Consider the following 26,525-nt stretch of genomic DNA (forward strand, 5'->3'; position numbering starts at 1 on the left):
TTGTGGAACAACAAGTTGCCGGGGAGTAAAGAAACTTGCCGAAAATTTTGTAACATGGCTCACATATGAAGATGGTCTGAGGTTATCTGCCCAGAATGTCCTGATCAGAAGGAGCCAGAGTTCAGAAAAACATTCAAACTCCGAACGGATCGAAAAGATTTTTCCGAGACAAGCAAAGGTGCACAGGGACCACCAAATATGCGTTTTTTCAGGGGACCACTGCAAAAGCAGAAGATGCCCCGACAACAATAAAGAAGACATGTGAGGAGAATAAATCCAAAAGAAAAAGGACGACATGTGACTCCTCCACCAACAAACGATGCCATCAATAATGGCATAACAGGATAAGGTGAATAACGGGTGACTCACCCACTAGCTAAAGATGCCATTAATAATGGCATAAAAGGACAAGACAAACAGCTGTAAGATTCTTTGAAGTTTCTCGGTGAAACGAGTGGAACCTCAGCTATAAATACAAGCGTTCAAGGAAGCTGAAGACATCGATCATTCCCTTCAGTTTTCTTACAAATAAATTGTTGTAATATTTCTCTTTCTATTGATATAAGTTTTCGTTTATGTATTTCAAGAACAAGGCTACTATGAGTAGCTAAACAAGTTGTCTTCTCCTCTTCAAAGGAGTTGATTTATGTAATAATATTATGTCTGAATAATTTTTCTAAAGTCTCTTGTTCTTTCATGCTCATATTTTATAATTAAATTCATATACCATACGCCTTAAGGTAGAAAACGAATTAAGGCTATGCTGAGTGTCGTTGAAGGAGCTTGTGCAGAAACCATCTGTTGCGACTGCGTGGTTGGAGTGTGAGGAGCACTTCGTAAAACTCGGCAGGTATGACCCGACGACACTATGGTCAAAGAGGTTTTTGAATTTAATTCATCTTACGGAAGCATGTTGGACCCTAATCCAGAGTATATCGGCTGAAAACCTTGCGTAACCGATAGTTCGGCTTAGCCTGAACTGGTTCGATAGGTAAAACAATGCCACGTATAAAGGATTAAATGCTAAACACTTTATTAAGACAAATTTGGGGACCACTAGAAGTTGAAACAAAAAAATTGGAGTGTAGAGAATTAAGAAAAAGAAATATTTGGGTTTGGGGATTTTAAAATAATTTGCCCATGTATTGATGTTTCATTATTTGTCGTCGTTTGTAAATAAATTTTTTATTTTAAAAAAAAAATGAATAGATTATTTCATATATATTTACGGTCTACAAAACACAAAAAAGGAATCGCCTAGCATTTGTTAGATGACATCGGCACACAAATTCCATCAGCGCTATTATAAAGTGGAGCGAAAATTCCATTTATTCATATATATTACTAGAAACTTTGAAAATACAAGAAAGATAAGAAAAAGCTGATACTCAACTAATGTTATTGTGGATTTGTGGAAATAGCTCTGCTTCGAAGTGGAGAAATGTTATTGTGGATTTGTGGAAATAGCTCTGCTTCGAATTAGCTTCTCCACTGAAGCTTTCGTTTCTCGTTCCGGCTGTTTAAGCTCGACAATTTTTGCAGGTATATTATTTTTATTTTTTTCACATACCCACTTATGTTAACCCTAATGTTCTCGGCTACTTTGAAGTGTTTGGTATTTGTTTCCGCGATTTGTAACTAATAGCGACCTTGTGATTCTTTGTTTGCTATCATCATTGTTTTTCGTGAGCTGATACACGAACAATCTGGGGCGGAATGTTTTCATTTCACTCGGGAATTGAATTGTTTTTGAACTATAGTTTGTGAACGGAATTAATACGCTTTTATTTTCTGTTAAGTCTGAACCCGGTATTTTTGAACGGCATCAATTGTGTTGGTCCAATTCTTGTGGGAAATGGGAGGTTTCCTTCCAGTATCCGTCTGCAAGGAGTAGAACATTGAGTGGGGTGGACTGGATGACCGATAATTAAGTGTATAATGGGAAGAATGACAAAGGATGCCTGCGTTTTTGGATGGAAAGTGTGCGAAAGGACGGTGGTGATGGTGTGTAATTATCACACACAATCTTTACTAATTTCAGCTAATGTTCTATTAGTATTTATTTTGCCGAGTTTATGGGATTTCTGTGACATATTTTGGAATTGGAATATAGAACTAAACAATAACAAATATGACGGCCATCAAGCTCTTTCTCCGGTAAATGACATCAATTTGAAAGAAAATGTATTGCAGGGCTTTTAGATTAATGGGACACTATATTCTGTATCCACATAGGTATTGTTTGATGGATTCCATCTATCCTCCATTTTTTATCCTAACAAGTGTCAAACGTCGACTTTCTTGTCATTTTGTGTATGTTTCTTCGGATACTCATGATTCTTTGTTTGTTATAGAAAGCTGAAGTCTGTAATATTGAGAGGAAAAACTTGGCATGATTTCATGGCATGCTGTCAGTTTCCATACCAAGTTCATTCAGTTTGGAAAACATTTTATGGGTGTGGGAAGAAGAAGAGTTCATTGTGTCAAAGGGTTTGTGAAAATTTGTTCCCTTTGAGATACCATAGAAGATATTATCGCTCTTCTGTTACTCTGTTTAAAAAGGTATAAGTCTCATTACTTCTATTGTGAAGCACGTGTTGATCCATTCCTTTTCAGTCTCTATAGCTTTGACTGCCATTTTGTTTATAAATCAGGATTTCTCTAAAGTTTTTCGTGGCCCAAATCAAGTTTTTTCCAGTGGTATCAGCACATCTGTTGAAACTGCACAAACTCTTGGCCAAACTGTACCTATTGATTCTGCCATACATAAAGATGAATCAGCCAGCATCAGTGCATCAAATGGCAGGGTGATGCTTATCGACGGGACATCAATCATTTATAGAGCATATTACAAGCTTATTGGTGGGTTGAACCATCTTGAATACCTTTAACTTATAAATGTCTCATTTGAATTGTATTACATTATTGTGATTCTGTCACATCATGGTAATTGGACAAACTTGTTTGTCTTGATAAACTTGAGTTTGCATATGTGGGCAGAATATATACATACACATTGGAGTATACCTTATGCTCAGAGCAAAGTGTCCACATTCTTTCACAGTGTTTGTTAGTTGGCTCTCATTTCAGTGTTGGTCTGAGAAAATTATTTTGTAGATGTAACTAAGTTTTGGATAACGGTCAAGAAATAGCAGCTTTCCTCCAATGCTTCAAGATATCTATCTAGGATAAAAACATGGTTTTCTTTGCAGTGTTCATTCATGTTAAAAGATGCCTGTATTTTTTCTATGCCCGAATAAAAGTATTCTGCAATAATTGACTCATCTCCTCGACTAATCAACAGCAAGGTTGCACCATGGTCATCTTTCGCATGCTGATGGTAATGGAGATTGGGTCCTAACTATTTTCAGTGCCTTATCTCTTGTAAGTTTTAATTTTCTTTTTGCATTATGGTTTTTCCCCCTTTTTCCTCGTGTACATCAGATTGGTATCATTAAACTTACATTCATGCTTCGCTGTGAGTTAAATAGCATTACTTATCTCATTTTCCTATTGTCATTTGATTGCCTCCACATCTTATGTTAATTGAGGCTGTGAGATGATGCCTATCTTTGAATTTTACCAAGTCAACACAGAATGGAGTTTAAATGCTTTTGAATATAAATTTATCACCGAAAAAAAAGATATAATTATGCTTTCTCTTATTTTTAGTTCCTTCTTTCCAAGACTTGCATCCAAGTGTTTAGTTTGATTCCTTTCCAGGGTATATATTATGTAAAAGCTTGTTGTCTTCATACTTTCTACTGCACTATCTCTTGTGAATGTGTGTTGTCACATACTTAAACAATAGCAACAAGCTATCTGTACCAAGATTCTAAATTCGTTAGGCGCTAGTCGGGCGCCAAACCAGCGCCTAGGCGGGGACTAGGCGCAGCTAGGCGGATTACTCGGTATAGCATAATAAATCAGATATTATAACTCTAACATGATAACATCAAATTTAATATGAGTTAAAAATCACATAACTAATAAAATTCCATAAATTTACTCTACTTCTTCTCCATAAATTTCTCTGCTTATTATTCTCCATATTTTTCTTCTCTTTTATTTGGAAAAGACGATGAAAGGGTTTTCGTGGAAAAGTAATAAAAATTTTCTATCATTTTTTTACTGGGCTTATGTAAAAAAAGCCCAAAAAAAAAATTTCATTTCCGCCTAGAGCCCGCCTAAGTTCGCCTAAGTCCGCCTAGGCGCCTAGGCTGGTCGACTAGCACTTTTTCGGTGCGGTCGGCCGGCGCCTAGCGCCTGGGCCGATTTTTAGAACACATTTTGTACAATGCTGATACTTGCATGTTTCTGTGCTGGAAAAAAATCTGCGATTGTATATACGATTTTTCCCCTGCATGCTACTCTATGTCCATGCCAAATTTGAGTTTAATTGTCACGTGCAACATTGTATTGACACCGATACCTATGATGATTTCTTGAAAAATCAATTTAGTCTCATTAGAATCAGGCTTCTCACACTTATATTTTTTCCTTTTACTTCTATGAGTTATAATTTTTTGAGCTTCACATGACTGTAATTACTTAATTTTCTTGTTGCAGATATTTGATGTCCTAGAGTTAATCCCTTCACATGTGGCGGTATATCTTTTCTTCCTTTTTGATGGGGATTATTTTAGTCAAATAGATCAAACTCTTGAGCATAATCTTTCCGTTTTAACTTGTGAATTTTCATAATGCAACTGAAGCTATCTGTATTACCATCCTCAGCACTAGTTGCATTTTCCTTTCACGTGATTCTAAGGTGATCCATGGGGTAACTAAGAGGCGCAGATTGCTGATCTGCTTAGTCTGATAAGATTGCTGTTTCTACTCAGCTTCTCTCAGTTTAATGATGAAAACAATACAAAATATGTTGGCATCATTGTTCCCGATGGAGCACATTATCTTTAGAGCAAAGGGACATTAAATGATTTTCATTCATAAATTGTTGCTGCTGTATAAGGAGGTATATATGACAGGAATTAATTGCCATCGATCATGAAACTGAGTTTTAGGTCATCTATAATGCACATTTGGACTACTAAAGTATGGGCTTAGGATGAGTTTGGATACATAAGCTATATCTTTAAAAAACTCTTAAATAAGTCCAGCCTTTTAAAGTGTTTTTATAAAAAAAAAGCAGAATCGTTTTTGGCGTTTGAACAAATGTTGGAAAATGCTTTTATTTTTAATTTTAACTAAAAATAAAAGTAGAAAAAGAAGCCAAAAAACCAGAAATTCTAGCTTAAAAAAATGCAATTTTTTAAGTGATTTTTTTAAAAACAGTTTTAGTAACCAAACATCAAATTTTTTAAGGCAAACATTTTTTTTAAAAAGTGCTTTTAACCCGTTGGCTTCTCCATCCAAGTGCACTCTCAGGTTAGCATTCAGCTCATGAGATGCAAGTAGCACGTATCTAAGATAGTTCACAACTGTATAAATGTGTGCTGACTGATGGATTGATACAACTGCCTATGCATATGAATTTCAATGTCACGGGCACGTATCATTTACTTTGGTGTTTCAGTTATCAGTGGTTGTAAATTTATTTTAGACATTGGATTTTAGCTGACACAGATTTTAAATTTTTCTGTGAAATTATATTTCTGATCCTGAAATAATAGGAATGATAAACCTTTTCTATTGTACAATATACTAGGAACTTTTTTGTTTTCTGCACATGTTGCTAAATTGCTTTCAAAGTTTACTAACCAATATATTATCTTTGTACACAAAATATATCGTTACCTATTTTTTGTTTGAATGATATTAATAAGTGTGCATTTTTTAATCCCCTGTTCTACCTCCATTTATTTCCTTCACATGCTTAACATTCTATATTGCGCTAATATGAGTTTTTTTCCTTTGTTTTGCTTTGTCACTTTTCTGTGCAGGTGGTGTTTGACCATGATGGTAAGATTTATCTTTTTCTATGTCTATTCTATTGAGTGGGTTTCCTTGATTTGGTTCTTACCTTTTGTACTTGCGTTTTGTTCAGGGTTGAATGCGATATCTTCCTAGTTGCATTGCTAGTTACACATGCAAATCAAATTTGAAATACTTTATTGAAACATTTTTTATCTTCTGCGTGTACTGTCAGTTCGGTTTTTTTTTTTTAATTTTTTAATTTATATATATATATAAATATTATATATATTTATATAAAAGAGTTCTTGCTCAAATCATTCGTCAGACATTTATTTTCTTATCTAAACCAGGGGTATGAAGCTTTAGTTAATGACCTTGACTATACACTAGGTTTTGCTACCTTTTCAATATTTTGAAAATGTGGTACGTAGTCTGATCGTTAAAAAGATGAAGCTTGATATTTAAATCAATATGAAAGATTCTGTTGATCGATATGTGAAGGGCAGGTTTGACTTATAGCTAAGTCTGCTTGTTTGTTTGTTTGCTTTTTGTTTTTATTAAGTTTGAAAGAGGATTGAAAGGCATTAGGTGCAATGGTGAAAACTTTACCTTCAGTGAAATTCCAAGTCTATGAAGGTTGAGTGACATACTTATCTCGGTCAATTGTAGTTTTGCAGCTTAAATTTCATGTTTTTGGACACCTAATAGGTTGCTAAAGTTAAAATACTCTTGCCTTTGTAAAACTTATATTTCATGTTCGAGTTTAATTTCTTCTAATTGGGGTGTTAATCTCGTGATGAACTTGTGCATGTATTCTCCCATCGTCAATTCTTGGATAGTTTCATGAGTTTGAGCAAACTTCTGTGTTTTGTTTTAACTATCTTTAACATCAGTGTGGTATGTAGTTAATCTGCTGGGAATATGCTTTAGGTTTTATTTTTTTAATCATATGTTGTGGTGAAATTATGCGTAAAATAAGATTGGACACCCTTTACATGGTTAAGATGTTTGTTTGCTACATAGCAAACATAGAAAAATTTTCAAGGATAGGAATTAGGTTTCTTATTTGATGTAGATTGACTTTATTTTGCAGTGTAACTTAAATTGGTGTCATTTGTGCTGTTTAAGCTTCAGTTTTTGAAAATCTTGGATTGAGTTTTCTATTGCATATTTGCCTTAGGATTCCCATTTTAATTGGACTCGGGGGTGGCAGTGGTGGTTGTGGTTGTGGTTGGGAACTGATTCTATTTAGATAGATTTAGGAGAATACTTCTAAAATTTGTTGGAATACTCATAAGATTTGAAATTGATGAGCATAGATATGAATTTTTTTTAAAAAAAATATTTTGATAAAACAAAATTTTCCTTTACAGGAGTTCCATACGGTCATGGTTCTGTTTCATCAAAACAAAGTTTATATGCAAAAGGTATGCCATTTGAATTTGTGTTCAACTCATGCATGTCTCAGCTTAAATTTGAGGGATCACATGTAGGAATTCACTAGTGGTGGTTATGTATCATGTGATTTTTCAATGAATTTGGTTGAAAGTATTTCCTTATTGAACTCTTACAATATTAGAAGATTATGTATTCAAACAAGTGCATTTTGTAAATCCTCAACCAAATAAATACAAACTAGTGCCTTTTATATTGGTTCTTCTTTTGTTGCTAATCACGGGCTTATGACACTTGGAAAACATTTTCAGTATCTAAGGACTTGTACAAATGTCGGATGGTTGATATGCTTCTTGGTTTTTTCTTTATCTTTGAGGTGTCTGGGAATTGAATTCTTAATTTTGCTGAACTAACCTTTGTCTTTATCTTGTCAGAGGGGATACAATTCTGATCAATGTCAACCTAAGACATTTTATGTTATTTGGTTTTCATATTCCACTAAAGTCAACTTGTAGTTTCGTAATCTTTTCAAATTGATGTGAAGTAATGAATATGATTTTCTTCTGTTTAAAAGTGTGATTTGTATGTGTCATTCAATGTGGCTGTTTGTATGTGTCACTCAGTGTGGTGGCTCACGCTAGCTATTTTATTGCTGAATGTTGCACCTCGTAGTTGGCTTGTATATGAAGTCTCTTAGCTGCAAGGTTGGGTGGTTTGTTTGTGTTCTTATGGGATAGGAAATGATTTATATCCTCTTGCTTTTGCGTGTAGTGTTGGGTAAGTGAGGTAGGACGGTCTGGCTATTAAATTTTCAGGCAATGTTTAAAAACTGCAAGTATTCTTGAGTAATTGGCTGTTGGCTCCCCAGGATGTGAAGTACCGGTCGATTTTATATTATAAATCTATAATGAGAAAGCATGTTCAAAAAGGTTTATTCTTGGTATGAATTTTATAGCCTTCAAGCAATGTTTCTTAAATATGTTATGCATCAAACATAGTAAAAGTGAGAAGCCATAGAGCTTAGGGTGCACCAAGTCTTAGGTTTGCAGCCCTTGGGGAAGGTCCGCGCCTGACCATGAAACATGTCTTGGTGAACCTTGAAAGCTCAGGTGACGTTTTAATTGTGCCTCTAATGAAAGGATTGTCTATTTCTGGGGAAATCCGATGTAAGGATCATTCAAGTAAACTTGTGTATAATGAATCGTGTTATTGTTGTTCTATGTTTTGTAAAGTATACATTAGTTGTTATATGGCACAAGCAAAACAAGAAAAGTTCCATTGGTATTACCAATATCATTGTACAGATTTCACCGCATTTGGGCCATAAATCTCTTTTCCATTTGTTTGTATCTACCTATTTTTCGGTCACCGTTTCTCACATTTTGGTGATTCAAGCCAAATTAATCCTAGAGGCTTGTGTGTTAGGATGGACAGCTGCGTTCCTTTTTGTCAAAGTTTTCTTAATTAATGTGGTCTGTTGAGATTGCAATATGGGCCTTCTTTTTCATTCCATCTACCCAGTCTGTTAATATATTCATTGATATAATCTTCTGGTCGTTTAGTTCCAAATTAGTTTTCTTCCCTGTGAGTGTAATCAACCATCTTTAAGTTTATATCATTATTTTTTAATTAAATTCAATAGCATTTAGTCTTTGATCAAACTTTTTGCAGGCATGAATTTTCGTCACACCCTATACCCCGCTTACAAAAATAATAGGCCTCCCACCCCAGATACTATTGTTCAGGGACTTCAGTACCTCAAAGCGTCTATCAAGTCCATGTCCATTAAAGTGATCGAGGTAAGACCTGTTCTATAAGGCTTAGGTGTGTTCATTAAACGGTTTAAGCCGAAATAAACGAGTGGACCGTAATTTCGGTTTTTATGGTTTGGATTAAACGGTATTTCGGTCAGTTTCAGTTTTGATTTTTGGTAATTTCGGTTTTTGGTTTTTAAGATTAAAAAAAACCGTAAAGACCGAACTGACCTTTTTACATATAATATATATTAAAATAATTAATTTTTTTTATATCTATACGTATTTATTAATTGTGAGGGCTTTAGAGAAACCAACTTGATTTCTTGGTATGATCTTAATTTGAATTTCAAATTATTTGAAAAAAATGGTGGGAAATAACTAATATAAATATATAACTCATGATCTTTTAACTACTCCTCATAACTTATGACTAATATTTAACCCAAAAAACATTCATTTTTTGTTCCCATAAATTTATTAGATTTTTTCCAAAATTAAGTTTAATAAAAAAAATCAAATTTTTTGTCACACACAACGGGTGTGCAAATACGCATGTATATAATATGTTAAAATAGTTAAATGGCTAATATTTACTGATACAAAAGGCCGTTGACTTTGATGCAATATATATTTAATGGATATTTTAATCATTTTATTATATTTTAGATAACTAGTATTATTTGATTTTTAAATCTTTGATATTTTTAGAAATTTTAAAAGAATATTCAAATATTTTAGTTATTATTCAAGCAGTATAAACCGAACAGAATTAACAAAGCCGTAATACAAGAAAACCAAACCGAACCGAAATAAAATGGTTTGGTTTCGGATTGGGAATATGAAAAACCGTAAAATAGAACCGAAGTTATCAAAACCAAACCGAGCAGACCGTTACACACCCCTGAAGCCTATGATATATTGGTCGCTTGTCTTCATCATTTGGGCGGTTAAGTATTAGATTTATTTTGCCCTTTTATGCAGGTCCCCGGCGTTGAAGCGGATGATGTAATTGGGACCCTGGCTGTTAGAAGCATCGATGCTGGGTTCAAGGTATTCTTGTAACCTTGATATTTGCACAACCTTCGATCAAACAAATGTTAATTCAAAACCAAATCGTTGTCCTAACCTACGCTTGTGTTTAGTTTGACAAACAAAAGTTTTTGGCAAAACTTTTGAGTTGCGTATCTGACGACTTCCATTGTCATAATGTGTGATTGAGTTTTGTTGATGTTTTGGGAAGCTTCATTAAGATTCTTGTCCAGACCTTTAGTGGATATATGGATTGTTTTGAGTGATGGGCGAAGCCATGTAGGGGTGAGGGGTTTACTAGAGCCCCTCAATATTGGAGAATTTCATTTTGTTTCCCAAAAATTAGGTGCTGTGGGTTCTTGGGACTTCACACTAATTAAGAAGCCAGTCAATTAATTCTAATTACAAAAGAGCAAACATATTTTAATAAACAAGGTGAGTTGATGACCAATAAAATATTTATTTTCTTCACATCCACTAAATAACATTTTTGTAAAAAGCTTTATGGCAAGTCAATACCAATGAAATCTATATTTTAATTGTTTTTAGAAATTCGGACATATGGTTTTCATCCATTCAAAACAAATACTCACACACGTGTTATCAAGAAATTCAACAGCAAGGCCTTCTACAGCTTAGCCTTGTTCATGATACTGTCAAAAACACCTAAATACCATTTGATACCATGACTAGGTGAACACCAACACATGATAATCCAAAATGTACACATTTTCTGTCATTTAGAAATGAGGTTGGCCCTTTTACCCAAGCTTTCCAAAAGATTCAATTTCTAACACTTCTCTTGCTTGGATACGATATTCCTTAAGCTGCCTTCGACATGAGAAGTTAGAATACTTTGTTAATTTGATGACAGACTCAATATCTTGATAAATGTTGTGTTTTTTAATCCCGGATTTATGGCAGCTGACTTGATTGTTTGATTCTTGCTGCTATACTAGTATTTACAATGTGACAGGTTTCTAAGCTGGTATTGTTGTGCTTTTAGTCCCTTAATTTCTATGCCTTTTTGTAGTTCAGAATTCACATTGGATAATCAGTTTCTCTTGGCTTTTCTTCCTAAGGATTATTCATTACAGTATTAAGTTACAGTGTTTCTCTTTCGGTTTTTAAGTGTGGCATCTCTAATGTTTGGGCGGGCTTTGTTTGATCTTATTTCCAAAGATTTTAAATCCTTAAATGTCTAAATGTTTCAAAGAACCAGTGGACTCATTGTTTTTCTTGCATTTTCTCTTATTATTTTTGATTCACGGGTCTAGTTTTTGCTGCATTTCTACAGGTACGAGTGGTCTCCCCTGATAAAGATTTTTTCCAGATTCTCTCTCCTTCATTGCGTCTGTTGCGGATAGCTCCTCGTGGATTTGAGTTAGTATTAGCTTTGGCCAACAGCTTCTCAATTTCCATTTGTAACTTTTCTCTTTATTTTTGCGTGATCAATGGTCCTCAGTTCCTGTTGGAGACTGTTATGGTTTAACGTCTTTAACTACTCTACAGCTATGAGTGCTACCTTTCAGAATCCACTAGATGACTACTATCTTTGATTTACTTTTCTCTTTCATGTTTTAATTGCTGTGTTTGAATTAATTTTTATGTTATGTTGCTCTATTGCTGAAAGTCTTTGTCCAAGTATCTTTTCCTGTGGATTTGATGCATAATACACATTGCTTAAGCATGAAGAAAGAATAATATTTGGTAATTGTGGTGAAAATAACTTGTTTTTGTGTGGTCATTAACTGAATGTGCGCATGTGATGGGGAGAAAATAAAGATGAACTGAGAGAAGGGTGTATCATATATAGTTGGATAACATTGGAGAACTATAGCATCTGATTTTAAATGGTTCTTACAAGGTTTTGTCTAAGTAAAAGGTGGAGTCCCAACCTAGGCATGCAAATGTCAAGCACTCCACAGTTTTCGTAAGAAAAAAGCGAGCTCATATCCGAACCTGTTTAAACTGACTCGATAATATCATCGATTTTGACTAAATAAAATCTGTTATTATTAGGTGGATGGAACATAAACTTTACAGTAATGCACTAGATGTAATAAAAGAAGCAAATTTTTGCTGACAAAATGTCACTTAAGCTGGAGTCACTGCAAGTTGTAAATCAGCTGGAAGTGATAGATTCTACCATCCACCTTTTGCAAATTTGCAAAATATTTTTTACCACGGGAAATTGCTTAAGATTACCTTTGCATTAACCAAACTAATTATGTAATGCATATCAATTGGAGGCAGATTCACGTGTTAGCTGAGATTATTTCTAGTTAAGTTTGATTAGTTAGAACTGGTGGAAGATTTCGCTGAAAGTGCATAGGCCTAGGGCATTCCTTGACCTGATTTTTAGCCATTATTTCTTCCATCACAATGCTTTTCTAAACACTTGAGGACCGTTATGTCTAAAGTTTTAGCCCACCCAAAGGACCAGTGCAGTTACTGTCTCTGTAGTATAGATGGGTAAATTTGGGATAGAAGTCGCTTACCTTAAAGGTTACTGCAGTTTTGTGTGCTAGCGCTCCATCTTTTCACCAAGTTAATATTTCACTCCAGTTAATGAAAGGAATTTTATGGTTACGAGTTATCTGTTTTTGTTTTCTTATGCAACTCAATGTCCTTCATGGTCTATAAATTGTTTTAGGTTTTGACTTCATCCGAATACTTTCTAGGATGTCCTCGTTTGGGATGGAAGATTTCGCTAGAAAATATGGGAGTTTGAAGCCATCACAATTTGTTGATGTAATCTCACTTGTAGGAGACAAATCTGATAATATACCAGGTAAATATAAAATTCTAAAACTCTTTGTTAGGCCATGTAAGATGAGAAGAAAAGATCAAGTTTTGGACAATAAATGCTGTTTTGTCTTTTGGTTCAAGGAAACATATTAACAAATTTATCTACATGATAATGTAGATTGGGAATTACACTTTTTCAGTTGTCTTTTGTTTCTTGATCCACATGTTGACTTTAAACTTGTTTTTCTTTTCTGTGTTGCAACATTTTAAGTTTCAAATGAAGACCACAAGTCATAATCCGATTTTGCTATATGCAGGTGTTCAAGGAATTGGAAATGTCCATGCTGTTCAATTAATCACGAAATTTGGTATGTCAACAGTCAACATGATACTTAGCCTCCTCATATTTGAAACCATAAAAAGTTCAATTTGAAGTATTATTTTGTTTCTTGTTATCTTTGAAATTTAGTTTTTTTGTTTGTCCGGTCATTCAAGCCTGGGTGTATTCAAGTGCTAATTGCGCATAGCTTTATAATCATCTTATTATTATTTAATTAAAAATCTGTACCATATACTAACAAATTTTCAATTAATTTGGTGAAACCTAAATGAAAATCACAATTATATCCTCGTCTAACAATATTAATAATGTTGAAGACTGTAAAATAACTAACTTATTTGTAATTTGTCTATAATTATCATTCTTATCTGGTTTTAAAATTTTGTTAATTACTAAATATTCTTTTATCTTAATCTAAATTTTTTTATATTTTATTCATCATGTCAATCCTGAAAATAACATGAAAATTAATTAGCCTGAAAAAAATTATGTATATGCACCCATTGCGTGTAAGGGGTGCTAGTAGATGATTAGACTCTAGTGGTGGCCCAATTCATAGCTGGAATTTAAACAGAAACAAAATTAGAATGATCTTGCAAATAATTACTATTTCTTATCCCCATGTCTCACTTGTTCCAAAGGCATTAGCTACTACCCTTGATATGTGCGATTATAGAGGTGTTGGTCAAGTAATTGCAAGAGAGAGTAAAGCTCCTTCTCGACAGATTGTAATTCCTTCTCAGCTTAAAGGGCACTTGAAGGGAAGTCCATCATATCAGTTAGTAAATGATAACTAGCGTCTTCTTCCATTACATCTGAAATGAATACTAATAGAAGATGACATATTTCCCTTCCATCTTTCCGAATTAACAAAAAGACAGAAAGGTAACTTAAAATAAATAAATAATTGTGGTCATGGAGTTATTAGAAACCAACATACAAATAAAAAGTATAATGACCCACATATTTCTCACTCAAAAACGTCTATCCAATTCCGACAGTTACAGATGATTTTATGGTATGGCTGGTCGATATATAGGATCACACGAATCAATCAAAGGGTGCCAGCATTTTATAGTACGGTGTGTACTGTTAAAGTGAACATGTGAATGTGGCAGGGATGTAGTTTTGCTGGGGGACTTGTATGACAAGAAGTGCCTCATGCACAAGATTTATCTCAATACTATGAAAACTTCGTTCTTGCTGTTTTAATAACTTCTGTTTGTTCGCGATGTTAATGGGCTAGATCTGAGTCACATGATATACTTCAAGAGGTAAGTTCGACAGAGTTTTTTCAGGAAATGGATTGTTTTGTGTGTCATGCAGAACTAAAGTGAAGTAGATTACTGAATCATGTTATCATGGAGTCTACTATTTTTTACTTTCTGACTGAAGATATATGTTGAGAGAGAAATTGACTAGGTTCTGTATCTCTATCATTCAAATGTTTTTCCCTTTAATTCTTTGTTTTCTTCCCATTGTAAAAGTCTAATCGATTTACCATCTTGTAACTCTTACTATTATGTTTTCATTTTATTTAGTGCCCGTGCATTTGTTGTTTGTTGATGCTGTTTTTCACCATGATAAAAAAATTATCATGCCGGTGATGTCATGATAATGTGTTTTGAGGAAAAGAAGACCGTGAACAAATCTGCTGCCTAACAATACCACGACCCGAATAATGAGACTAGGTTTTTGTTTTCTAGCCTTTCCTTCGCAATTCTAATCTATGCTTTTCATATTAATAACAAGATGTCTTGCAATTTCTGTGTTCATGTTACTTTGATAACTGTTATTTCAGTTTTGTTAAGATTTTTTCATTTTCCATTGGTGTTGATTTGATTGTTTCTGGGTTGTATTTGTCCCTTTCTATGTTGTTAGGTTCTCTGGAAAATTTATTGTACTGTGTTGAGCAAGTTGACGAGGAGCGAATCAAGAAGGTACTTTGTTATCGTGAGTTATCATGATATGCTGGTCTGCACTTAGTTTGCTTGATTAACACTATTTAGTTGTCAAGTAAAATATTCTAAACTTATGTTCCTTGAAACATTCAATTCTATGTATCAAGATTGAGCTAGTACTTTGAAAACTATTGCATTTCCATCAATCATGGTCATTTCAAAATGATTCTCTGTATTTCTATCACTTTTTAGACGTATTCTCGCTACCATGCACTTGTTCTTTTGCTATAGCTGGATTATAAAATTTAAGTTCTCATTTGAAGTGAATAACTGTTGTATGTTATCCAAGTAATTTTTTTTTTCAATTGTTATTAAAAAAAGTGTATTAGGTAGTGCTGAATGAATTGAACATCGGTTAAAGTTGCAGTCAGATTTGATTTTATCAGTTAGCGTTATAACAATCTAGATTTAGCATGGACGTATTCTGGTCTCGTTTGGTTTGTTTTTCTATTTCAGCATTACCTTGAAAATATTTTTCTCAAAAATAATTCCTGAAAAAAATATTAGAGAATATTGTGTTTGGTGTACATTTTTATGGAGGAGATATTCTCTTGCAAGTGTCATATCATTTAAGAATGTGCCAGAGCAAACCATGTCGCATCAAATATTAATATTTTTTTAATGGCGTGTAGGGTATTTTTATAGTTATGTTTATTGTATTAGAATATAATATAAAAATAAATATTTAATGGAGTTGTGAAGTTTTTATAAAAACAATGATTTGGTTCGAATATATCAGAAATGGAAAATATGTGTTTGGAGAAGGAATAGTCTAAAGTTTGTTTTGATTTCTAGAAATGTAATTCAGAAAATGAATCCAAACATACCGTCTGATGTTTGTCATAAGCAACTGTCTGCATTGTACTGCTCGTTGACATGCATATATATATACTTGTGGAGGCAGTTTTATCCATGTTTGTCCTAGTGGTCTTTCAGATGATTTTTGTATTTGCAGGCATTGATTTCAAATGCTGAGCAGGCTATTCTGAGCAAGAATCTTGTAAGCTCGCTTGGATTTGTTAGTTGCTTTCTTCCTGAGCTTTGTTTTTCTCAAAGCTGAAGTACTTCACATTATGTCAATCATGTAGGCCATGCTACGTTCTGATCTTCCAATCTACATGGTTCCATTTACAACCAAAGATCTGAGTTTTATTCAACCAGAGGTTAGTGGGAATTACATCTTGTTTCAAAGGAGAAAAAGAAAACTGCATTTCCGCCAAAGCATCTGCATTTTAAAGCTCTGTAATATTAACCACGTTCCTGTGCTTGAAAACTTGAAATGATCTTCATCCCAACGTTCTGTTTCAAATCTCGAAGAACTGGGGTGGCCTGGTTAGCTAGACAAAGGAAATCTGCCCCGGTATCCTGTTTTCTTGGTGAAGGTTCACTTTCGTGGTCTAATGGATGGCATTAATGCAGCGTACAACGTTCTTTTCCATGAAGCTGCAGCCCTTTCATTTTTGCCCATTGTGGTAGCATAATATGACTTATAACTGAAAGAAGATCCCAGTTTTCCCATGGAATAGTTTTTTGGGTTAATTTTTCTATGGAATTTCCAGTTGGTCATGAACTGAGAAGCTCATTAGTTTAAAAAAATTCATGGATTTTTGTTTCCTACATATACAATACCGAGATGACTGGGATGGCGGGATGTAATATCTACATTTTAAGAATATGGTTAATCAAATTTATTTTGTTGAGCAGTGACAATATTTGATATCAATATCAATAAAAAATGTGGTATTATTTATCTGTGTTTTGTTACTTTTGTATGCTATAAGCGTTGAGATTTCTAAATTTAAGATGGATGCTAGTATGCATACAATATTTGATTTACTTTGGATGCTGTTTGAACAGGATAACGGGGAGAAATTCACCAGCCTCCTAAAAGCGATTGGTGCTTACGCAGAAGGATTTTCTGCAGACTCGATTATCAGAAGGGCCTTGTATTTGTGGAAGAAACTTGGAAGTCAATGAACAACTTTTGAACAGCTGCTCACCTGTTCCCACCAGTTGAAAATCCCAGAAATATATTGATCATTCTGCTGTAGCACATTTGCGCAGAGTCAATGGAAGAAACTTTTGGCTGCATTCGAATGCAATGCACGCTAATGCCACAAGTGGTACTGTCAAGAAGGCACTGGTTCTGTTATGGAAGAAGCTTGGAAACCAAACTATTTTGGATTTTTGACCAACTACGTGCTAGGACAGCTCGTTTTCCCTTGGTGATTTTAGATGTAGTACACACTTGCACATGCATAATACATTAATACAATACACACATTTTCTGTAATACATTTTTATTTTTTTAAATAACTGGTTTAATTATGTTTTTTTTTTGTATCCAAAATTATAAATAAATTAAAAAAAAATTATAAATTCTATAGATTTAGTTGGGAAAAAGATATTGTAGAAATGCTGAAAATTACTAGTAAGTATGACGAATGAAATTTATATTTCAAACCGCTGGCGTCGTGTTTGCTTCATGTGTTTGACTTGTACATGTGATTCAGCATCTGTTTTATTTTATTTTTTAAAAGTAGACCAATTGCATTGGATATAAATGGGTCGGGTTTGAATAGGATATCACGTCTTCATCTCTATATCCATTGCCACATCCATACTCATCGGATGACTGAATATTCATATCCTATCCATCCTATTTTTTTGTACCCTCCATCATACAATCGTATTTGAAATAAACTATGTTTATTTATCAAATTTTTAAGAGAACAATAAGAAAAAAAATGAAAGACAAAAGAAAATTAGCAAACTAAAATCATATAAGAAATAACAAAATATTATAACTAATCTATCTCAATATCATTATCTTACAAAATAACATTATCTTTATACTAATAATTTTCTGTGTTTCATTCAACTACTGTAATTCACCAAAAACAAATTAGAATTAACATTTCTTTAATATAAATGAATACATAAATATTATATATAAATATAATCGGGTATGTGTAGGATGTTACTACATCGCTTCCAGCCCCAAATACGATATCCTTATACCTAATTACCCATTTATTTAATCGGGTCCAAAAAATACTTCATAGCCCCTTCATTTTGGTCCGGTATCGGATTCTCCATCAGATTCGAAGAAAATTGTCCTCTGTCTTGATTTACAATACAAATTAACTAAGATGGTAGAATACCATTCAACAGAAAAAGAAGAATCAGAGGCTACACGAGCCAACCGGTGAACTAGTCGATTTGCCAATCTTGTCATATGTTGGACAGTGATGAAAACACCCGAATCAAGCATATTTTGAATATCTATTAAGAACACACCATTTGAACCCAAATGGATTGCAGAACCATTGTTAGAGATTATTCTATGCTATATCTGGAGTATTTTTCCCCCATGATGTGGTCAAATATTAACCATTGGATCATCAAGACATATGTCAATTTTCATAAAAATATATGGGTTCCACGTGATCTAATGGTATTGAAATAGAAGGAGAAGCACTCCCGGTATATCATAGACTAACCCCATTGTGAGAGCCTTTATATCTTGCAAGAAGTCCGAGAAAACAGGGGCTTCTCTAGTACCAAATTTTATACAAATTTCCATTTCGTGTCTAATGACACATAACTTCGCTCCTTTCACCGTTTCAGGATGACGAATAACACAAGACAATGGCTCCGTTTGGTATCAAAAGCTAAATCAGAAAAAATATTTGTTTTTAATTTTAAAAAAATGCTTTTTTAATTTATAAGGTGTTTGAATAGTTATTTAAGTGTTTAAAAAGCATTTTTTAAGCCAATTTAGAGCTTTTTCAAAAGCCCAAAATTAAAGCTTAAAAAAACACTTTTTTTTTAAAAAAGTCTTTGAAATCCAAACGGGCTCAAAGGAACCCTGACTATCCATTTGTCATTATATGTTTTATCAATATACATGACTAAACTATCAATAAATTTAATAAAATTTTCTAAATTGTTTGAAGATAAACACATCAATAAATTTTAAACATAATTTCAGATAAAAAACATATTTTACTTATAATATAATAAATTTATAAGTTCGTCAATTTAAATTAATTTTTTTTATTTCAAATTAATTCTATCTATAATTTTGTTAAAATTTTAAAATAGTTTTTTGTCCTCCAAAATATTCGATCAACTAAAAAATGAAAAAAAAACCTTGTTAATCCACGTGGCCTCATCTGCACCGTTGATCGAATGCAGTACGTTTAACTCATACTCCAGCGGTGACTCGGTATTTAAAAGTGCGTGCCCTAGACCTCCACAAGTCCTCCGGCATCGCAAAGAATCACACAATTCCCAAAAATTCCAGAGAAATTATTTGGAAGTTTTCTCGATTGAAAGGATTTTTCGCAATTTCGGAATTCTGGCATGGCTTCATCTCAGGTAATTGAATTTATTTTTTTGTTTAATTTTTCATGATCTACTTACAGATCATGTGCTACAAACGATCGTGCGAGGATCCCAACATGAGTTGATGATCTGAATTAAGAGGCAGCAACACGAGTTTTGGATATGAAAGCCAGTTTACAATAGCTAAAAATTAAAATTAGTGGGAGAGATGACGTCAATTTGTACCTGAGTGTCAGATTCAATGTCTTGATCGGGGTAAAACTAACCGGAATTTCACAGTGCAAGCAAGGGAACGGTTTGGGTTTGGTCTTAGATGACACACATGTATATAAAACTATCCAAGGTTTTTTTTTAAGGCAATCAAGCATCCAAAACAAATATCTTTAGCTTAATTGAAAGTGCTGAGATTAGTTGTATTAAAACATTAGCCGGATAAACGGGGAACCCCTAATGATATTTTTGTCTAATATATTCCCATTGTAACAGAATCTTGTGCTCTAATTTCTTGATTTGGTTGTGCACTCAGCTTTGCATGTTTCTTGGTCCTGGATGCTCGATGTGGATAAAGGGAAAACCGATAGCTTTGTTTAGAATTTTTATTTCTTTGGATCAACATATGTCATATTGTACTGCATAAAAGGCCTTACGTGACTTCTGTCCAACTCTTTCGTGTAGACTCTACACTTAAGTACTATGCATGCCAGGAAAAATTGCCTAAAAATCACTAGGATTGATAATTTTTTATGCCTGTATCCTTATTGATGATTTTTCCCTGTCAAAGACCCATTATATCATTTTGCATGCCGAAAAAATTAAAAAAAATCAAATTTTGCAAAATAGTGGAATATGGCTTCGAGGGGAAAAAAATCGTCAGTGTTTGGCTGTGGAAATATCTTTACTGGTTTGTAAGTAACGTTTCTTGCTTTATTTTGATGTATATGTTCTGTTTGCATAAGAAATAGGTGAGTTGAACTTGAGGTTATTCATAGCATGCAAATGAGATCACTCTTTGCTTAAGAGTATATTGCTTTCAATTAATCTGTATTGATTTATTCTTCTATGATTTAGGCACGATTACAACCCGATCCGTTCCTAAATGAACTTACCAGCATGTTTGAGCGAACTAAAGAGAAGGGATCTGTGTGGGTTACAATGAAATACTGTGAGTTTTCCCCCCCTTATCTCTGTCCACTCATGGCATACACCTTAGTATGCTTCAAGATTACAATGCTTGCTGTCTGTTAACATTGAGACAACTTCCAACTTGTGCTTTCATGTATATCCAGCTTCCGGCAAATCCAAGCTTATTAGGAATAAGATGAATACGTCTGGTGAAAATCTTGAATATAAGTGCCTTATTCGAGCAAGTAATGGAAAGAAGACCATTTCCACTATGGTATATTCAAGTACTCTAAGTTTTTCTTCTTTTATTTTAATTTCCATCTGTTACCCTATCTTGTGAAGGCTATCAAAGGATCAAGTCTTGTGAAGTAAACAATGATAAGAAGTACTGCAAAGGGGGTAAAACTAAAAGCAGAAAAATTTAAGGGGCAGCTTCTAAATGTATACTCCATAGGAAAATTTAAGATAGAAACGGTGACCATCCCTGCAGTTTCCCTCTGTCTCCACCAGTTCATCACTTTATATCACTTTGTTAACAAAGAAAAAAGCATTGTGGCTTTAAACAAGGCAAGTCATTGGAGATTTATATGAGCCAAATGTCCTAAACTAACTTGGGAACACCACAATTTAGTTCATTTTTTAAATAGGACTTTGGTGTATGGGCATTTGATGTGTCAGGCCATCTTTTCTTAGCATCACTCTTGGGATTCTTCTTCCTAGTTTGTTTGCAAAATAAATGTTATTTTAAATGAAAAGGTGCGGGCGGCGGCGGCAATTGTACTTTCCACTTATCGGAAGCCATTATGGAACTCTGAGTTTAGGACCTCAACCACCGTCTCTTTCACTACTCGCTTCTGATACTAAAAACTTTCTGAGTCAGATAAAAGCTTGTGACAGACTTCTGTCAGCAACAAAATTTGTTGTAGGCGCTTGTGATTGCATAGACTACACCTTTGTATTCATATAAGATTTACAACGGCACGTATTTGAATGGACTCAGTTTTGTTTTAATTTGGGGATGACAGGTGGGTCCAAAAGATCACCTACGTTTTCAGTCGAGTTATGCAACTATTTTGAAAGCTCGAATTACTGCTTTGAAGAAGAGGGAAAGGAAGGAAAAGAGGAAGGCGGCAGATATTGATAAAAAACCGGAATCAAAGAAACAATCAACTGTTGCTAAAGCCTCGTAGCTTAATGTCTTTTATTTATGTTCTCTTTTAAATCCCGAGTCAGCTAGCAACGTTAATTGACATCTGGTGGCCCAGCATTTTGTCGAAAGTGTGAAAATTACACAGCATTGTGATTTGCCATAGATTCATTGTTTATGAAGATTTTGACAAAATGGCTCGTCCAACGTTGGTCTGAATACTCAATTTTGTCTCCATGGATATATTGAGAATTTTTTGTGGCTGAACTTGGTCTAAACAATTGGTCAATTTTTAATTTATTTTGCATGTCTATTACTGTATAACCATTTTTTGTCTTTAATTTCTGTCACTTGCGCATGTTTTTATCCTAAATATTTAGTGTTTTTAGGTTTGGCCCTTGATGTTTCTAATCACAGATCTTTCATGCCGCTTCTATCAGATTTTCGAAACAATTGTTTTTCTATGAGATATCATAGAAGAGCTCTAAAGTGGAAATCCACATTTTATATGGGGATTTTGAAACTATTATTTTTCTATTTGGTTTTAGACTTGCGCGGTTAAAAGATACATATTTTCTTTTCGGCTTGGTACTTGGTAAATGGCATGTTACTAAAAGTTAATGTTTGGATTGCTCGTAAAAATAAAGTAATGTTATTCGCTCAGTTAAAAGTATTTCAAACTATTTAAATTAAGGAATCTCCAAGACGGCTTGTAACATGTCAGATCTATGAGTTTATTTTATGGTCTTGTAACATGTGAGATGCATGATTTGTTTTGGACTCTAGCATCTCATGCATTAATCACTGCTACTAATTAGATATTTAGATGAACGCTAATTTTTTTAGTTAAGACTTTGGAAATTATAAAAACCAAAATCTTTTCGGCGTCTATATGTATACATGCAGAAGCATAAAACATTTTGTGAGATAAAGATTGAATGAAACAACATTTTGATTTTAGCAAATCCTTCCATCATTCAAAATGATGCCAATTCCATATATCTGCAAGAACAGCAATCTACTCGTGGTGTCCAAATCGGTATAATTTTATTGTTAAAGAGTTCATGAGTTGAAAACCCGGTCATATATTCTCTATAAAGTGCACCGATGCCACATTGCGTGTTTATATAATCTTTTCTAATTACTTTGATATATATTCAAATAAAGACAATATCATATATTCATAATTATTTAAAAAAAATGAAGATTCATACTTCAATCTGAATTGATTATATTTATACGGGATCTATTGTAATTGTAAAAATTAATTGGGACTAAACTTTAATTTCAAGTGAGAAAATAAAAATAAAAACAAAAGAAAAAACAAAATACTATACCATATAGTAGTAATAGATATGTTTGTCTCATCTTGTTGGTTTTCTTCATTGTAATTAATGAGGCACCAAACGACAGTTACAATCTGATACTAACCATATGTACTGTATTAGAGTTGCCGAGTAAAAAACGGGTGATTCTTGGCTCCACGGGGTGAAATTCACCCGTGAATCTTGACCGTTCATGGCCCGGGCCCCACATACAAGGGCCGGCCCCACACAAATTGTGTGGAGTCCGGGCTCATGAACGGTGGATGCCACCCGATACAGCATAGAATTAATGAGCCGTAAAAAACGCTAGCTTGTTTCTTTTTTGGCATTCTATGGTTTGGTACGTAGTTGCCAAAAGTTAAGGATAGGGTACCTCGTAAAAAATATAAGACAGTTATTTAAAATATTTCAAATTCTTTAAATTCAGGGTTAATTGAGCAAAAAAAATCTCCCTATAATGTGTTTGATTATAATTCAGTCTTTGTCATGACAATGTTATGCACTTCCTGATTTGCAAAACGTTTCTCTGCACTCCCTGATACCAAGTATATTTTCCGAGGTGAAAAGTTGTACAAGTAATTGAACATGTAGTATAAATATATGGATTTTCAGTAAAAACAATTTCATATCTAAATAAAATAGGTGTTTTGAGTATACTATATTTTTTTATACATCTCTCTAAAATTAAAAATGTAAATCATGATTTTGACACATCAATTTATACCATGAATATATAAATGATCAATAGATAGATTAAATATTTTTGCACTCAAATTTATTAATTTAGTGCACACATTGTTTTGTTTTGGTTTTCAAAATACTAAATTATGTACTTAAATTAATTTATGAGCAAGTGCTTTAATATAAATATTTTGTATTCAAACATGTGTAGACAGCTTTGATATTAATAAAGTACATTTTCTAATGTTATACTCAAAATATTAATTTTTGTACTAAGTTTGAAATAATTGATACTCAATATGATATATTAATATAATATTTTTAATAGTTTACACCGCATGAAAATACACGTTATAAGACCAAGGAACTCAAACAAAATTTTTTGACATAAGAACTGAATTCTAACTTGTATTTGATATCAGAGACCGAATATCCCAAGTTCTCCTTAAATTAAAAAATTAATGAACGTACTCATATGAAAGAGTCATCGAGACAATATTTTGGCTCCCATCATCGTCGTTTGCTAAGTAAAACAACATATATGCAGACAGAGAAAACGATCTAATCATGTTGTCCAAATTGGAATATATTCTTCTACATCCACAAATATATATTTTTATTTCTGATTCCTTCTGTTCAAAATAATTATCTAACTTACATATTATGCTTTTCGGGATTTAAAATGGGAAGATAATTAATTCATTTTTCAAATGACCCATGCAATTATTTCCCAATAAATAGGGGGTTAATTTTTTTAATATTAATATGACGGGATACTAACCTAAATCTAATCTGGTTAAGTAAACATCCCACGCAGTCGTAAGATTACAGCTAGGGTAATAGATATTTAAAAATATTTTTAATTTTTTTTATACTCTCTTCATCTCAAACATATATGTTGTAATACAAACACAAAGGAACAACCAATCCTCAGATAAAATACCAATCACACAACAGCAAGAAGAAATGCAATATCACAGAATAAAGCACTCTCGCAAGAATAGAACAAGAACACAAAGAATTACTTGGTTCGAATTACCAAATCCTACATCCAAGGTTCTGGGATTTCACCCATATGAATCCACTAGAAATCGATCAGTATCACGTTCAATACAATCCCCAAGAAATGACAATCACAAGCTAATCAAAAACTCGTGATAAATATAAACAAGAACAAGCAGACAAGAATCAATCTTCGAAGTTCCAGCTCACTATAGAAGCCCTTCGATCTTAAGTCTTCAATTCAGAAGAATGCCTTTGTAAGTTCTTTGAGGATATGAACGAGAGAAGGAAGAATCAGAAGATCACCCAGAGCTTTCGAAGAAGTCTCTTTATTCCCAGATCCAGCTCCTTTTCAAGATTAATCCGAGCTAATTAACTGCCTTAACTAACTGTGAACTAACCTCATCCCTTGGATCAAGGTTTGACTTCATTTGACTGATCTCAGCCGTTGATAGCAACTTAATGCCAAGTCAATATTAGTCTTCACAAATCTCCACCTTGACTGATTCGATTGCTATCCAGTGAATTCAATGAGTTCCCACTAAAATCTGTACTAGATTACTCCACCATCTTGAGCATCCTCAATGCTTTATTGAGTTTGCTCACCGGTATCACTTTTGTCAACATATCTGCTGGATTTGTCATAGTATCAATCTTCTGAACTTTTATCAAACCCCTAGATATGATGTCCCTCACAAAATGCAACCTTACATCTATATGTTTTGTTCTCTCGTGGAAAACAGAATTCTTGGACAAGTGTATTGCACTTTGTGAATCACAAAATACTATGACATCCTTCTGTTCAAATCCCAGTTCAGAAACAAATCCAGAGATCCAAAGTCCTTCCTTTATTGCTTCAGTTAGACTAATATACTCTGCTTCAGTGGTGGATAATGCAACCATATTCTGCAAGTTTGATTTCCAGCTCACCACATTTCCTCCAACAGTAAACACATATCCTGAAATCGATCTTCTCTTATCTAAATCGGCTGCATAATCAGAGTCACAATAACTAGTGATCTCACATGTGTTTGAGGTGGATTTGGAGTACTTTAGCTTTAGCTTGGAAGTTCCCATTAAGTATCTCAGCAACCATTGTACTGCCTTCCAATGCTCTTTGCTTGGTTTGCTCATGAACCTACTTACAAGACCCAAACCATAGGTAATATCTGGTCGAGTTGAAATCATCATGTACATGATACTTCCTACTGTGTTTGAGTATGGAATGTTCTTCATATGAATAGCCTCTAACTCCTCTTGATCTCCATGTACAACCCTCAATTTAAAATGAGCACCAATGAGTGTGCTAACTGATTTTGCTTCTGACATTTTGAAGATATTTAGAACTTTATTTATGTACTTCTCTTGTGACAAAGTCAACGTTCTCAGCTTTCTGTCCCTTTTTATCTCGACCCCTAATATTTTTTTGGCTGCACCAAGATCTTTCATATCAAATTCAGAGTTTAGTTGATGTTTTAACTTCTGAATTTCCATAAGATCTTTACAAGCAATGAGCATGTCATCAACGTAGATCAACAGATAGATGAAAGACTGGTTTGACAACTTTTTGTAATACACACAGCTGTCGAACTTGATCTAAAATATCCATTCTGTAGCATAAAGTCATCAAAACGCTTGTACCATTGCCTCGGTGACTGCTTCAATCCATAGAGAGATTTTTTCAGCAAACACACTTTACTAGTCTGAGAATCAGTCTCAAATCCCTTTGGTTGAGTCATCAGAATCTTTTCTTCAAGGTTTCCATGTAAGAAGGCTGTTTTGACATCC

General features: G+C 33.7%; 2 protein-coding genes across 6 annotated transcripts; both read left to right on the forward strand.

Annotated features, from left to right (window-relative positions):
• The first annotated feature begins 1,272 nt into the window (after positions 1 to 1,272).
• LOC140875800 (uncharacterized) lies at positions 1,273 to 17,432 on the forward strand. Of its 5 annotated transcripts, XM_073279630.1 has the most exons (16): positions 1,273 to 1,542; positions 2,355 to 2,562; positions 2,655 to 2,862; positions 3,305 to 3,384; positions 4,570 to 4,608; positions 5,904 to 5,922; positions 7,251 to 7,304; positions 8,944 to 9,071; positions 10,011 to 10,079; positions 11,356 to 11,441; positions 12,743 to 12,852; positions 13,127 to 13,177; positions 15,031 to 15,089; positions 16,066 to 16,110; positions 16,199 to 16,273; positions 16,968 to 17,432. In XM_073279630.1, the coding sequence occupies exons 2-16, from the start codon at positions 2,401 to 2,403 to the stop codon at positions 17,085 to 17,087; spliced, it is 1,305 nt and encodes a 434-aa protein (XP_073135731.1). In that variant the 5' UTR covers positions 1,273 to 1,542; positions 2,355 to 2,400; the 3' UTR covers positions 17,088 to 17,432. The 5 variants fall into 5 exon arrangements, 2 of the variants coding, with proteins under 2 accessions (XP_073135731.1, XP_073135807.1); XM_073279706.1 differs by lacking the exon at positions 7,251 to 7,304; XR_012148635.1 differs by lacking the exons at positions 16,199 to 16,273; positions 16,968 to 17,432 and having other exon boundaries at positions 13,127 to 14,423; positions 16,066 to 16,111.
• Positions 17,433 to 19,359: 1,927 nt separating this feature from the next.
• On the forward strand, positions 19,360 to 22,070 carry LOC140874838 (signal recognition particle 14 kDa protein). Its single transcript, XM_073278278.1, has 4 exons — positions 19,360 to 19,493; positions 20,529 to 20,622; positions 20,747 to 20,856; positions 21,608 to 22,070. Exons 1-4 carry the CDS (start codon positions 19,479 to 19,481, stop codon positions 21,770 to 21,772), a joined length of 384 nt encoding a protein of 127 aa, XP_073134379.1. The 5' UTR covers positions 19,360 to 19,478; the 3' UTR covers positions 21,773 to 22,070.
• The last annotated feature ends 4,455 nt before the right edge of the window (positions 22,071 to 26,525 follow it).

This window comes from Henckelia pumila, chromosome 1 (assembly GCF_033568475.1).
Source record: "Henckelia pumila isolate YLH828 chromosome 1, ASM3356847v2, whole genome shotgun sequence".
NCBI classification, from domain to species: domain Eukaryota; kingdom Viridiplantae; phylum Streptophyta; class Magnoliopsida; order Lamiales; family Gesneriaceae; genus Henckelia; species Henckelia pumila.